Here is a 15444-nt window from a genome sequence, read left to right on the forward strand (position 1 = left end):
GTTTCTGAACCTCAATATGATGCATTTCCTCAAATACAGATGGTCAGAGCAAAAATTAAAAAGCAGACCAAGTTCTTATACTTCTAGGCTGATAGATAATCAGCCGGTAGATAACCGGGTAGATGGGACTCGTCAGCCTGGGAAGGCAGCTCATCTGAGAGAAGGAAAACTCTGATCCCAGACCTCCACTGCCTTGTGGATACATCCAGTTATGGAAAAGGCTTCAGGAGTCAACCTCGAGGCAAAATCTGGAGCCAGAGTCCCTGAGGCAGTTCATGGCTGAACACAGTCATGTTCTGGCAACTACTGCGATGCCGCTGGAACCAACCGTATTGGCCTCTGCCTTTCCAATGGACCATTTCAGCGACGTGGAGAGGGGGGATTTGCTGCATGGGTAACAGCCTATCCTCCATACCTACTTTACCCAGGCTTTGCGCACTGGAGAGGACACTCTGTTCCAGAACCACCATTCAGAGCGTGACACCATAGTCTTCCGAGACTGAAGGATGCCAAAGAAGATCAAGGCTGATAGATATGTACCAGCACAAGCCACAATGCTGACAGTGGGCAAGTAGAGCCAGACATGGAGTACCATAAAAATTATGGAATCCCAGCAAAATGTTCAAACTAATGCTAAACTGTGAGTTCATCTACACATTTGGAATAAGCAAGGCTGTTAGCAGGCATTATACGATTTCAGACCACAATTAGGAGGTGGCAAATTTACTCTCCGGAGTAAAAAAACAAAACAAAACAAAAAACCAAGGATGTCTTGCTCTTAAGCTCTAACTTAGTCTGTCTTTGGCTTTCTGTCTGCAAAAGGTAGTGGATACACAATAATTTGGAACATGTTGATTAAGACCCAATGCACACTTAATACTCATTATGGAGAGATTCCCTGTGGACTGTCATCAGGGCTGGGATGCCAAAGACACACTCAATGCATAATCCAGAAGACAAGCAGTGAGTCACAAATAACTTGGAGGAAACAGGGAGGTGAGGCAGTAGGCTGAACAGCAGATCAGTCTCTACTATTTAGACAAACTGTTCAACGTGAAGAACCATTACAGATTCTAAGGATTTTAGCAAGTTAAAACAACACTGGTCCCTTGTACCACATGATAACTTCTGACTCAGGCAGACTCAGTCAAAGCATGGCAGGTTGCAGGTTGTAGAAGCTCCTTCTGGACACCAAAGTTCATAGCTTTTGGATTCCAATGACAACAGGATTAAGGCATCAGAACCACTCTCTTCCTGTGCATTGTAACAGTAGAGGAAGAGAACAGGGCCAAGATTGGCTACCAGTGTCCTTTGTCTGAGACTAGTGTGCCCCCGTATCTGTGGGGTTCCTGTTCCCGAACCCCCCATGGTTGGTTTCCCCTGGCTTCCTAATGCCTTATAAGGCATTAAAAACATCACTTCTGTTTTTTCAGAAAAACCAGAAGTCACATTTTTTGCCTATAAGGCTCAGTCTGAGCCCTACAGAGGCCGCAGATGTCAGTGGCCTTTGTTGGGCGCAGACAACCCTCTGGAGGGGGAACACACAGGGGGGCCTCAGATCAAATCCACAGATAACCAAATCAGCAGATGCGGGATCCACAGATATGGCCCTCCCCGTATGCACCTTGCACAAATCCTCCATGTTACATGGTTCATTATTATTATTATTATTATTAACAGTATTTATATACCACTTTTCAACTAAAAGTTCACAAAGCGGTTTACAGAGAAAAATCAAATAACTAAATGGCTCCCTGCCCCCAAAGGGCTCACAATCTAAAAGATGCAAATGAATACCAGCAGACAGCCACTAAAACAGACAGTGCTGGGGTGAGGTGGGCCAGTTACTCTCCCCCTGCTAAAAAAAGGAGCACCCACTTGAAAAAGTGCCTCTTACCCAGTTAGCAGGGGTAATAATTCATAATTATCACATGGCTGGTCTTCCTAATCAAGTTCCTCAGAGCTACTTGTACAGGCATTAAAACTCCTTACTTACTGCCAGCAACCCACATGGGCAAACTGTGCTATGGCCTCCTCATTCCAAGCATAAGGTATGCAACAGCCCTTAGACTACCCAGAGATGCAGCAAAAATACGTAATCCACTTTAATCACTGGTAGCCTGAGAACAAAGGCCGGGGACATTTCAAGCTGTGCGTTTCATAATACTGTTACTGCTTAAGCAACAGCAGCTACCATCAGATGTTTTTCTTCATTAAGCTCTTCCTGAGACCCGTCAGGAGGCCTGAGTGCCAAAACAGGCAGGGTAAGGCGGTAAGAATTGTTTCGCCTTCCAACTTACTGTTTTTTAATCAGTGGGCCTACGCAACTTTTTCTGGCATGCCGTTTACTCAAACACTTACGGAAAAATGCCAGCTGACCCAAAGCTCTTATTATCTCTAAACAACATTCTCTAATGTTTGAATCCTCTTGCAATATTTGAACCAGTCAAATGTGCATAATAATGAGTGGAATTCAAGGAAGAAACGTGGGTGTGCAAGAAAGAACCACACACACCTGTGGTTTTTTTCTACCTGTTATCACTGCAGAAATTCCCATTATCAACGAGACAAGCTGTTTAAGGTGAACAATGACTTGATTCTTTATCAACAAGAACTACTACAGTGAAAATGGCCAGCAAAACTTTGGCTGTAGGCCTTTTTCAGGTACACACATGGATTTTAACCTAAACATTTACCACAAGCAAGTCCCATTGGACTGGTTTCTTTGTATTCCCACTTTCAAAACACACCCTATGCAGAAATACTAGCATGACGCCCACCAAATGGTGAGAATGGGTATGGAGCCAAGATCTGAGAGGAACACCCTTAGCAATGCATAGAAAGTTTGGCTCTCTTTCACCTTGGTTCTTCGGCAAAAATACAACCCAATCCAACCTAAACCCTTGTGTTGCAATGCAGAGATGCCAAAGTAAAACTAAGCTGCATCTTGCAGGGGATTTGGAGCTGCTAGAGGTCTCCTCGGGGTAAGGGAACATTTGTCCACTTGCCCTGGATCCAGAGGGCTAGTCAAGAGTTGAAGGAGGGACGACGTTACTGGGTCCCAACTCGCAACGCCTCTGACTTGCCACTGCCACATCCTCAAGCACGGTTTAAAGTTTAAAGTGACATGTTCCCTTCAAATTTTAGACCCCATGAGAGGATGTAATGCTGGGATAGAAGGAGATGATGATTCCTACTCCCTTTAAGCAACCACAGCATGGAACAAGGCAGTTTGTGGCAGGCTGAAGGGAAGTGGTGGCAAAAGATGCTTAATGGAACCTGAATCTGCTGCTGATGCAAGCTGTATTAGCCCAGTTCACCGTTGGGCGAGCTGTGGACTGCAGCACAAGTTGCTTTGCCTGAAGTGAATGTCAGTTAGCTAACTTTTTGGTTTAGTATCATGGAACATTCCACAGAACATTATGTATTGTTCAGTTTAGCCCTGGGAACTGTTATCATACAAATAAGATGTGAGAGAAGGGAGAAGGTCGGTGTGTGATTTCTGATGTCAAAATGCAAGCAGCCTCCCCCCCCCTCTATTCCTGTAGGCCTTACTCTGAGAGTAAGGCCCACAGCACTGGGAGAATGCTCACAAGTGAACAACAGACTATTACGGATCTCTGTTAACGGTTCAATCCTATTTCCCCAACAGCCCATAGAACACAGCACAGTTGCCAGAGTGCACACTCTGTGCTATGGGGGGTTTGTGACCAAACAGCGCAGGAGAGATAAATAAAACTTGTCCTCCTTGTAGGCCATCTGGCCTCCAACGGGTCTTGAACCTATGCCAGCTATTTTGCTGGTGTGAGTTGAAAAACTCAGGAGGCCTGTCGGGGCAGGGAAAAAGGGAGAGAATCTTGATGCCTGCCTCTGCCACCAAGATCCACCCCCTCCTGCCATGAACCACCCCTGCTGCCTTTCCATCGTCTCCAGTGGGGCACTTGGGAGTCGTTGTCAAGCTCTTGAGTGCTCAGGCCATTTGTACCAGCCACCCTGAAGCACATGATGACAGTGCAGCTTTCATGCCAGCATACTGGGCTTTATGGTGGTAGATCACAAGAGTAAGGCCGCCACTGTCAAGGCCCTCATAGGACTGGACCATAAGCTTCTTCTTCCACGTGGATTAGATATGTAATTCTGAAGGAGAAGGTGGAGAGATACAAGGACACTTACATACAAGTTCTAGTTACTTTTCTTTTTCCTAGTTTATCTTTGTTTTAGATTCATTTTTCATCGGTACACAGATAATGCATTTCCTTTTCAGATAAATCATGCATTTACAGGCATATGAAAATAAAACTTGGATGAAGAATAACAACATTAACAGCTAATAGCCAAACGAATGAACTGGTTCACAAATTAATAGCCTGTGCTAAAACAAAACACTTCCTTGGTGCCTTTAGAATTTTTTTTTTAAGCCTACAGGAAGTTCTGGCACTTCTACTCACTTTGTAAGGGTACTGTCTGTGCTCCTATCCGTTAAGGAGAAAGTACTGGGACAGAGAGGAAAATTTGCTTTGAGGAGATATTCTGAGCAAGGCTCCCTTTCTGTTCAATACAGCTGCTGTCAGATGACTCATTGATTCCCTCTTTTCTCATTTGTTTCTATACGCTCAGTCCTAAGCAACAGAATAAAAGACACTGGCCACAGCCCAACACCAGGATAACTGAATGAATGGGATTTAAGAATGCATAACCATATGCTAGATTGAAGCCATTTTCTTTTTGCAGTACTGGACCACGTACCAAGAGCAGTGCAAACTCCAGGCTAAACTATGTCTGCATGAAGAAACCTCAATTTCTAGCATAAGAAGTATGCAAATTGAGCTTATCTGCATTGATTAAATAGCTAAGAGTCAGGTTAAAAAAATAATACAATTGTGAAGAATTATAGGTGGGAGGGGAGAGGAGGAAATGGGGAAAAAAGTCTCAGAGCTACTAAAACAAACAAACAAGTTTACACGAATGCATTTCCTGCTGTGGTGTATGCGGGGCAGAGATTTAAGATCTGGGTGGTGCAGACGATGGCCCCCTACACTTCTCTGGTGAACAAATCATGAATCAGCTTTGGGGACATATGATCCTTCCCCAAACCCAGCCCACTCTATGATAAAAATTCTGCTTCCCTCCTTAAAACCCATTTCAGACATGAATTTAAGGGAAATTCTGATTAGCCTTAAATATGGTTAATGAGTGTGTTGAGAAATTGTTTGCCCATGGTTACAGGAGGTGGGGGAATTTGCTCTGGGAAGCAGAGGGGCCTTAGGGGAGAAGTGCAAATTCCAAAAGACTGCTTCCAGATTTGTTAACCATGGTTAGTCAGGAGCTTGTAATACTGTTAGACTAGATCAGGGGTGCCCAAACACCAGCCCAGGGGCCACTTGCAGCCCTTGGGGACTCCCAATCTGGCCTGTGGGGAGCCCCCAGTCTCCTATGAGCTTCTGGCCCTCAAGAGACTTGCCAGAGCTTGTGCTGGCCCGACGCAACTACTCTCAGCATGCGGGTGACTGTTCGACCTCTTGCACGAGCTGTGGGACGAGGGCTCCCTCCACTGCTTGCTGTTTCACATGTGTGGTGCAGCAGTGGCAGTGAAGGAAAGGCCAGCCTTGCTTTGTGCAAGGCCTTTTATAGGCCTTGAGGTATTGCAAGACCATCATGCATTCATGTAAGTTCCATCGCTAATATATTCATTTATGTAAATTTATGCAAATGTGTGCAAATTTGAAATGTAAATCAATTCTTTTTCCCCCAGCCCCTCTCTGACACAATGTCAGAGAGATGAGGTGGCCCTCCTGCCAAAAAGTTTGGACACCCCTGGACTAGATTAATCACTATGGAAAACTCCTAAAGCAATCTTATCATAGTTTTGGCAACTACATAACCTGCAAGAATAAAGATATTATTATTCATGGAAAACTTTCCAGAAAGCACCATATCAGACGAAGATATATTTGGTCACATAAAAATACTGGGGAAAGTGGGTAGGTGACAAAGGCAATTAAACTCTGTTATCTTTCCAAAACATTCACCTTGAGGGGACAAATGCTTGCCACAAGGATAAACTCGATCCACAAACAAATGAAGCTCTATCCATATATCATGTCATCTTTAGTTATCTATTGTCAACATGAACAGCAGGCAACAGGCTAATACAAAGAATCCTATTGTTTCTCTTCTGGGTTTTTTCCCCTCCATGAATTTCAGAAAGCCAGCTTTTCTTAATCATGACCAGAAAAAAAAAAAGGAAAATGTAGTATCTTATTGGCCCAGTTGTAACGGCACACATTATAGCATCCTTTAGTCTCGGTGCAGCACTTGTTTGCCAAGCCAAAAATGTTAACAGAGCAGGTCCATCCAAAAAAGCATGTTCCTTTCACTGCATCTTGCTATAGAGGTTTCGGGCTACAGTGTTTGGGGCTCTTCAAGCTAGAAAAAAAATGCCTGAGGGGAACATGATCAAGATGTACAAAATTATGCAAAGGATGGACATATGGATAGAGGGATGTTCTTTTCCCTCTCACACAACCAGAACCAGAATCAGAGACATCTACTAAAACTAAGTGTTAGGAGAGTTAGAACAGACAAAACAATATTTCTTTACCCAGTGTGTAATTAAATCTGTAGAAATCCTTGCCACAGGATGTGGTGAAGGCGTCTGGCCTAGATGCCTTTAAAAGGGGATTGATGGAGGAAAGGTCCATCATGGGTTACAAGCCATAATACATACATGCAGCCTCCTGGTTTTAGGTTACTTCAGAATGTAAGGTACAAGGGAGTGGCAACAGGATGCAGGTATCTAGTTGTCTTGTTTGCTCCCTGTGGCGTCTGGTGGGCCACTGTGAGATACAGGGAGCTGGACAAGATGGGCCTTCGGCCTGATGCAGCGAGGCTAATCTTGGGTTGGATTTTTGTAATTAATGCCACACAATGCAGAATTTTTCAATGGCACTGAATCTATTTCCATCAGCATGAGCTGAACCTTTCCTTCTCATTTGCTGAAGACAGTAAACAAGTTTTATAGAGCCAGTTTACAGCCCAATAAACATGCCAATCTAATCTGTAACATGGACTTTCAAATTTAATAAATTAATGTGTTTTTTTCCCCTCTGAAACACCATTTCCTTGTTTTTCTCCCTGCATTGAAGCAAAAAAACAAAGGATCCCACTATTAAGTCTGGTTCTTTTCCAACCAAAAAGAACTATATTGTATGAAGAAAGCTTTCTTGAACAATTCTGCCTCTTTCATACTTTATATATGAGCATGAACACAACTTATGGCTCAACAGAAAAGTAGCAAAAGATTTAGCAGGTAAGGCTGCTTCAACCCTCCAAGAGTCATAAATCAAATGAAAACCAGGGCAAGGGGGATGGAGAGGAATGGAAAATAAATCTGCAAGGACAGTCTTGAAAAGTATGGTATAAAATAAGAAGATATATGTAAAAGAATAATTCATTGACGAGGGATTCTATAACCTCTCTCCTTCAGTTACCCTTGTAAAAAGCTGTGAAGCAACATGAATTCCACATCTGAAGAGTCAAAATACATTTCATAGTTCCAGACCACAGATTTTGTTTTAAGGCTAGTTTTCTGAGGTTAGCGCTGGGATCAATGACAGGAAATAAGTAGTTAGCAATGGCATTGTCAACACCAAAAAATCTACAGCCAGTTGTTGCAGTGCCTGACTAGAAGTGTTTACCATTCTGTCTTCACCCCACAGAAACACTTGTGGAGTGCTACTGCCAAGAACTAAAGAAACACAGCCTCACACAACAGAATATGGAATTACATTCTTTCCTCTAGGGCAGTGGTTTTCAACCTCTCACAGAGAGTTTGCACTGCTGTAAGTTCTTGCGGGGGCAGGAGACAGGGATGCACTCACCAGTCCCTGCAGCAGCCATCCTATGGAGTGGGGAGCCCTGCGCAAACATCTTCAGGGATCCCCAACCTGCAGAAAAAGTGGAGCAATTGCACTCTGCCTCTGCAAAACCGGAAGTGGGGCGCAATCGCTCCACTTTCACTTTCTGCAGGCTGGGGAGGCCTGAAGATGCTCGCCACACCCCAGGAAAGCTGCTGCAAGGACTGGTGAGTGCATCCCAGACCCTGCAGCCCCATTAGCGATGCGATCCTGGGGCTCGTGTCGCTGCCTCCTCCCTGCCTCCTCCCCTTAAGGGGGCAGAGGCCAGGCCTTCAGTCTGGGGCGTCGCGACACCCCAGTTACAAACCCTAGAGCAGTGGTTTTCAAAGTTACAGATGGGCTTTTAAGGTACATGCAGTCAATTGTCATTATTTGCTAGGTTTAGGTTCCTGGAAAACCTAGTGGATACTGAATTAGTGGATACAGAATCAATTAGCCTAAGGAAAAAATTGGGTTAGGTTGCAGGGGACCCTCTTCACCATTCACTCTATGAATTTGAATCTTAACTTCATGTGTATGGGGCTGAATGACACTGAGGTCTCATCAACATCTCCAACATCTTATGCTTTCTCCTCTTTGCTGGATATCCCTCGATGCATTGAAGGTTGGGGTGATGATGATTTCTCCATGCTTACTATCTCTCAACTCATTGAAGGTTGCAGGCTCAACAAGGAGACTTCAGAGTTCAGCAGTGGGGAGGGGGTTGGTTCACTTGTCGTCCTCCTCCACCTGTCTCTTGGTTCCTTTCTTGGGTTTGCCCCAGCCCCACAGCAGCCCTCAGGTACCCTTCCAGAGGCCTCTCATCATTGCCAGGATTGTGAAGGTTCAGCTGGAGTCCCTGAGATGGTGCCCATGATGGTGGGGCAAGTCTGGAGGTGGACACAAATGTGTCCAATGATTCTCCACAGGCAAATACCAAAGCCTGTTTGATGTGCAAAATTAACCCTATCCAGATAACATTCTAAAATACAAGGAGTATAATTAGCTGAGTGCGATTACGGCAACCCTCTCCCTTGTTGGCTATATACTATATAGGTGCCTCTTCCCCCCCCCCCGCACAGCACTGGTGCTACATTCCACTCATGAGGAGGCCACTGCCTCTTCTCTTCCTCCTGCAACTTCTCTTGCCCCCTGCCCTGTCTCCTTATAGCTGCACTGAGCCCCTCCGCCCTGTGTGCAGCTCCACAACATTTGCAGATGAGAACAGATTCACAGATAGTAGAGGTAGGTTGCAATTCTGCCCCTCACAGATAATCAAATTCATGATAGTGAATTCGCATATATAGAGAACTGATTGTATAACAGGACAGATTATTACATGTGCAGGGACCAGGTGCAATGGCCAATGGCATCTTGGTGGAATGGAATAAAGAAGGAAGGAGGTGCAACATGAGATGATTTTTTTCTATGTCATGTCAATGCATTCCACTTTAAAGGTCAACATTGCGCTCAGTTTTTGTTTTTCCTCGAACATTAGAAGTCTACTGTTTTAGGAATGGGATTTAACCAATTTACTGCATTTATATAACATTTGATATCCAAACACACAAAAGTCATCAAGTATCTCTGGCATGCTGCATAAAGCCATATAGACATCTGATGCAGCGGTTCAGGTTTTAGAACAAACCCCAATAGATGGGCAGCCTCAGTCATAACAAGGTTCCTGCAGAATTTGGTGCCAAAATAAACTTCCTAATAAAATAATCTAATAAGCACCCAGTTTTCTAGGAAACCTTCCTTTATAATCTGGTATGCTCGTGATTCTTTCGTTTAGGGTTGCCGTCACTGACCACCACCACCCCATTTTCTACATGCAAAATATTTCTAAGGCATGTCCGCCAGCCAATATTGTGGTACAGAGAGCATCAGAGCTCAAACCAAGAACCAAGGAGAGGCATGTGACAAAATGCAGCTACAGTTCAGCCACTCTATTCCGCCTTGGTCATTTCCTACTATTATTTCTGACTCCTTTTTCACACACCCTCTGAAGTGAATGTCTGAATTCCCACAGGGGCAGCATAAGGAACTGAAGTAATGCTACAAATGCCACTCAACCCACTTGAACAAAAGATAAGCCTGAAACAAGTCATTCCTTTTCTCATAGAGTGACACTATTCAGAGACAGGAAGGAAATTTGAGGGGGGAAAAGAGAAAGCTTTGCTATTAAAAGGTTGCCTTGTGACTTCAAAGCATCAGCATTTACCCACAGCGATATCTCAAAAGGTACATACCAAGGTACACTTGGTTTCAAAAATAAATATCAACTGAAATTCTACACCATGGCTAACATACAAGTTGATACGTTCCTTTGCTGTTGTAAACAACCACTCACCTCAAAATAAAGCCACAAAAATCTTGAAGCACATCAAAGCCAAGAATATTTTTTGCACGGGCAAGAGTCTTCTTGAGGTACACAAAATAGACAGTAAATAGGTTAATATTATATATACATACATGGGTGGTGGCAGAAGCAAAGGAGAACTATTACACAAGGTATATTGACAGACAAAGGAAGATTGCCTGAGGGCCCATTCTTAGCCACTACATGCCACATCTGTTCAAGGGAAAACAGGTACCTTTCCTGGAGGCTGTTGACAAGGTACTGTTTTCACAGACACAATGAAGAGGCACGTGCACAGTGCTTACCACAAACTAATTACAACCAGTCTTCTCACATTCAAAATAAGAGGGAACAGCTTCCAGGTCACAGATTTGGATTTTCGACCCCACTATCTTATTTCATAAATTATTAAGTATTCCTAGTAATACCTCTGACGTTGCGGCAGAGCTGCTCCTCAAAAGAGGCATGCTGCCTGAAACAGAGCGGTAGGAGGCAGAGTTATCAGAGGTATTATTGTATTTATGAACGATGGACATGGTGACAAGAATGAGGTGGGATTCAAGAAGCAGCAAGGGGCTTAGAGAGATAGGTGGAAAAATAATACAGCGCAAGGAAATACAGGGCGGCCCCATATCCGCACATCCCGTATCTGACCTGGAGGGTTTTCCCAGAACTCCTAATGCCTTAAGGCATTAAAAATGTCAGTTCTGGTTTCTCAGTGAAACCAGAAGTTGTGATTTTTTAGCTTCTGAGCTCAGTCTGAGTTCAGCAGAGGCTGGGGACGGATGTTTTCTGCCTCTGCTGAGCTTAGAGGCCCCTCCAGGGGTGAGGGAACAGACCTCCCTTGTATCCAGGGGGCAGCCCCGGGAACCCCGGCAGATAAGAATGGAACCCCCACGGATAAGGGGGCACGCCTGTAATTGGTGGAAGAGAGCAGATGCTCAGGCAACAGGGAGAAAAGTTTAAAGGGGTGGGGGTTAAACACCTCTCCCAAGTGACAGGTTGAGCTACAACATTGCCACAAAATGTTCTAAGACAGTGTTTCTCAAACTGTGGGTCAGAACCCACCAGGTGGGTCACGAGCCAATTTCAGGTGGGTCCCCATTCATTTCAATATTTTATTTTTAATATATTAGACTTGATGCTACCATGGTATGTGACTGCATTTGGGGAAATGTTACAGACCTGTACTTTTAACAAGCTACTGTGTATATTCTTTTAACAATGTTAATAAATGGGACTTACTCCTGGGTTAGTGCAGGTAGGACTGCAGCTTACGATTGTTAAAAATTTTCCTGCTTGTTGACGTCACTTCTGGTCATGACATCACTTCCGGTGGGTCCTGACAGATTCTCATTCTAAAAATTGGGTCCCAGTGCTAAATGTGTGAGAACCACTGTTCTAGGGCATTAATGCCACAGGACCTAGGGACAGAGAGGCTGTGCATTGCTGGAGGGAAATGTTTCCAAAAGGCAAGTAGAACTGGATTTCATGTGACACCAGACTTTTTGGTAAACCCAAGGAACAAACACCGAAAATCCTCACTGTTGCTATCCTTGCAACAGTGAGTAAAACCCGGGGGGGGGGGTGGAGAGCAGGGAAAAACACATATCCATGTCTGTTCTCAGTGGAATGGCACTAGGCTTCATGAGAACTTCAAAATTTGTATTTACTTAAATTAAAAAAATGGATAGACACACAAACTTTTCTACAGTAGACTGCAGGCTTCCACTTGCTTTCAATATAATGACTTCTTTTGCATCCCATCCTTTTTAGGTTGCTCATCAGGGGGAGGGGGAATCCCAATCTTTTAAACAGCACTGCTTTGAAACTCAGGATTTATTAGATAAAGCATTTTGCAGATGTACGCACTTAATACACATGTAATAAATTTCACCATTTGTTCTACGGGAATTCCTCAATATCCAGAACTGCTCTTTCTTGAAGGTATTTTGCTTCAGCTTTGCATAAATCTCCTATCCAACCATCAATGGTCCTGTGCCCACCATACTGTATACCTCTTAAGTATATATTAGTAACAGTGATTGTGATAAAGAAATGGTCAAATGTTCACAGCAAGCATGAGCTGGATTTTATTTACTGGACACAGATTCATGGTTTTTGAGCAAGTTTGCAGAGCCCTTCCAAAGAGCACCTCCAGATTTAGGTGGAACTAATTGACAATTCTTTTAAAAATGAAACTCACATTTGGGAGCAAAAAAATATTGACTTTTCAGGGGTCATTTCCAATCCTGCACAACATAGTGAGTGAGTCATGCATACTTCTTTCCAGTACATTCACCCTAGTGATTATATACATCTATGCCAAGCCAACTGCAAATTATATAATAAACAAGATCTTATGCAAGATAAAGAAAGAAGTGTCCCACAGGTGCATCAGACAGCTAAGCAGAAAGAGGCACAGCTGTTTTATTTCCCCAAGTATATTACATAGTATTGCTGGAGCAGAGCAGAAAGAGAAAGAAAGAAATACTGTACAGTCCTAATTTCTTAGCACACCAGCAGCCTGAGAGGCTTGATCTCCTTCTCTCAGGAATATGAACATGAGTAGATATTATGGAATCCATTTCCAAAACCTTGCATTCTAAACCATCTGTGATGCTCTCAAGAGTCCTGACACAGGATCCAAAGGCACTGACCTGTCCATTCATTTTTATACAGGGAGCCCCTGTATCCACAGATTACAAATTCGTAGTTTCACTTAACCGCAGATGCAGAAGAGCCCCCCTGCACCCTCCCACCCGTTGTGCCCCCCTCACCTCTAGAGGGTCTTCTGAGCCCCACAGAGGCTGTATGCTTCCGTCTGTGGCCTCTGATGGGCTCAGAATGGTTGTTTAGGCCAGAAAAAGTCACTTCTGGTTTTACCAAAAAAAAAAAAAACTGGAAGTGATGTTTTTATGCCTTTAAAAGGCATTAGGGAGGCTACAGAAGCCTCAGAAAGCTTCCCTGGCCCTCCTAATGCTTTTAAAGGCATAAAAACATCAGTTCTGGTTTTATATGAAAAGGAAGTGACTTTTTTTTGTCTAAATAGCCATTCTGAGGCCCACAAGCAGACACGTGTGGCCTCTATGGGGATCAGAAGATGCTCCAGAAGTGAGGGAAGCACAGCTCCCCTTGCCTCTGGAGGGTGGGGGAAGCGTCTCCAGTATCCTCAGATTTACATATCCACGGGTGCGGTTCCGGAACGAAACTCCCATGGATACAGGGACACACCTGCTGCTCCCAGTCCTAAACTTGCTCACTCTTTGCAAGGCCTTGAAGGATTACGGACACTCCTTTTCCCGTGGAACAGGGTGGTGGGAGGGAAGTGACTGGGGCAGGGGATGGGTGGATCAGGCCTGTGGAACAAGATCAACAGCACTGGCATATGCCATATCCTATCCCTTTTCCACAGTCTGACCCACCTACATGGGGCAATGCAGATGTGTACCAATGATTTTGCTGGCAAAGGCCTGCGCACTGGCTTACTGCTGGTGCGCACTGTCACAAACATGCAATAAGGCATGTCTGCAACCATTACCGCAGGCCCAGTAACAGAGCTAGTCCAGTGCGAGCTCCAGTGGGGGCACAGGAGGAGATGGGAGAGGGTAGGAGAGGGTGGGAAGGAGGCATGGCAGGGAAAGGAGCGGTGCAGGAGGAAGGCGGGACCAGAGGAGCTCAGCTCCATGGGAAACCGAGCCCCTTGTTGGGCCACACAGCCTGACATGGTACTCCTTGATTCTGCAGAGGCTCCTGAGCCACTGCAGAATTGAGAAGCACCATTGTGGGGCTACTTTCCTTACCCAGGGGAAGGGGATGAAAGTCCCCTTCCCCAGAGGAGCTGCCATGGGTTTCCCGGTTGCGCACTGGATGCCACAGTAGCCATTTAGCACCGAGGCAGCCTCACAAGCTGAGCAGCTCAGGACTGGGCTGCAAGTTGCCCCATTGCAGCTGCTGGTTTTTTTCCCCAGGGCAAGGGAACAAATGTCCCTTACCTTACAGGGACCTCCAGCAGCTGTAGTTCCTCCACAGGATGCAGTGGAAGCCATACTGGCACTGCTGTGTCAGCATGGTGGAATTTGCACTGGATTGGGCTGTTATTCTAGAAAGCTTTTAAATAGCATGTTAAATGAGGAATCTAATAATTCATTCCAAAACAGTCAGGGGAAAATGTTTTCAGGGCAGGAGGTCTGGTCTAGAGGGTAGAGCCTCCATTTGCCTGAAGATTAACATCCACAAGGTCGCCAGTTCGAGGCCACCGGCACCATGCGACCTTGAAGCAGCTGGCAAGCTGCAGCTGAGCTGTTCCATCTGCTCGGAGCGTGGGAGGATGGAGGCCAGAATGTTAAACCAGATCGGAGTGTAACACCTTGAATGTAGTGGTTCTTGAAAGAAAGAACCTTCTTTCAATTTGTAAAAATCCCTGCGTGGATTTAATAAGCCTGCCTATGTAAACCGCCTTGAATAAAGTCTTGAATAAAGACCAAGAAAGGCGGTATATAAATACTGTATATTATTATTATTATTATTTTCTGCAGTAGTACCCAAGTATTAGAATTCCGATAAACAGGACAGGTATTTGGGGGTAGGGAAATGCTATTACAGACCACCAAAATCTATTTCAGAGCCACATTCACCACATTAAGCAGAGAAACATTAAATATTTCAAGCACCATTTGCCTTCATGGAGTTGAATGAGGGTTGCTGCATCTCCCAGAGAAAAAAGCCCATGTGCTCAGTCAGATAAATAAAAAATGCACATCAACATCTTTGGTTGCTTCCTTTAACAAGCAGCTTTAAGATTTTCCGTATTTCTTTGCCCTAAGCTTTAAAAAAAAAGGCCTGTCTGTGCAAAGAGAATTCCAACCAGTCTAAAATTGGCCAGGCGACACCCCTAATTGGAATGTCTCCCAAGGGATGAACTAGGAACAACATCTGAATTTTCAGCGATGCTTCCCAGCTTTAGTAAAATAGATGCGATTGAGTTACCTTGGAAAGAGATGTTGGGAGAACTGCCACCACAACACTGTAAACAAGACAACTAAAACATCACAGTTAACAAATACTCACCAATCCAGCAATGGGAGTGGGCAGTCTATTGATCTTTTTGACCAATCCAGGCTTTATCGAATTGAGCAACCTGTCACAAGAAAGAAGCAGGTCATAATGAGCCATCACTTGCAGGAC

General features: G+C 44.5%; 1 protein-coding gene across 1 annotated transcript in view; it reads right to left on the reverse strand.

Moving 5' to 3' along the window:
• The window catches only part of LIMCH1 (LIM and calponin homology domains 1), a 204773-nt gene that overhangs the window by 97457 nt on the left and 91872 nt on the right, over positions 1-15444 (reverse strand). The window contains exon 3 of the mRNA XM_066632917.1: positions 15328-15397. Within this exon, the coding sequence (XP_066489014.1) occupies positions 15328-15397 (70 nt within the window). The remainder of the gene's footprint in view (positions 1-15327; positions 15398-15444) is intronic.

Source organism: Tiliqua scincoides, chromosome 6 (genome assembly GCF_035046505.1).
Source record: "Tiliqua scincoides isolate rTilSci1 chromosome 6, rTilSci1.hap2, whole genome shotgun sequence".
Taxonomy (NCBI): Eukaryota; Metazoa; Chordata; class Lepidosauria; order Squamata; family Scincidae; genus Tiliqua; species Tiliqua scincoides.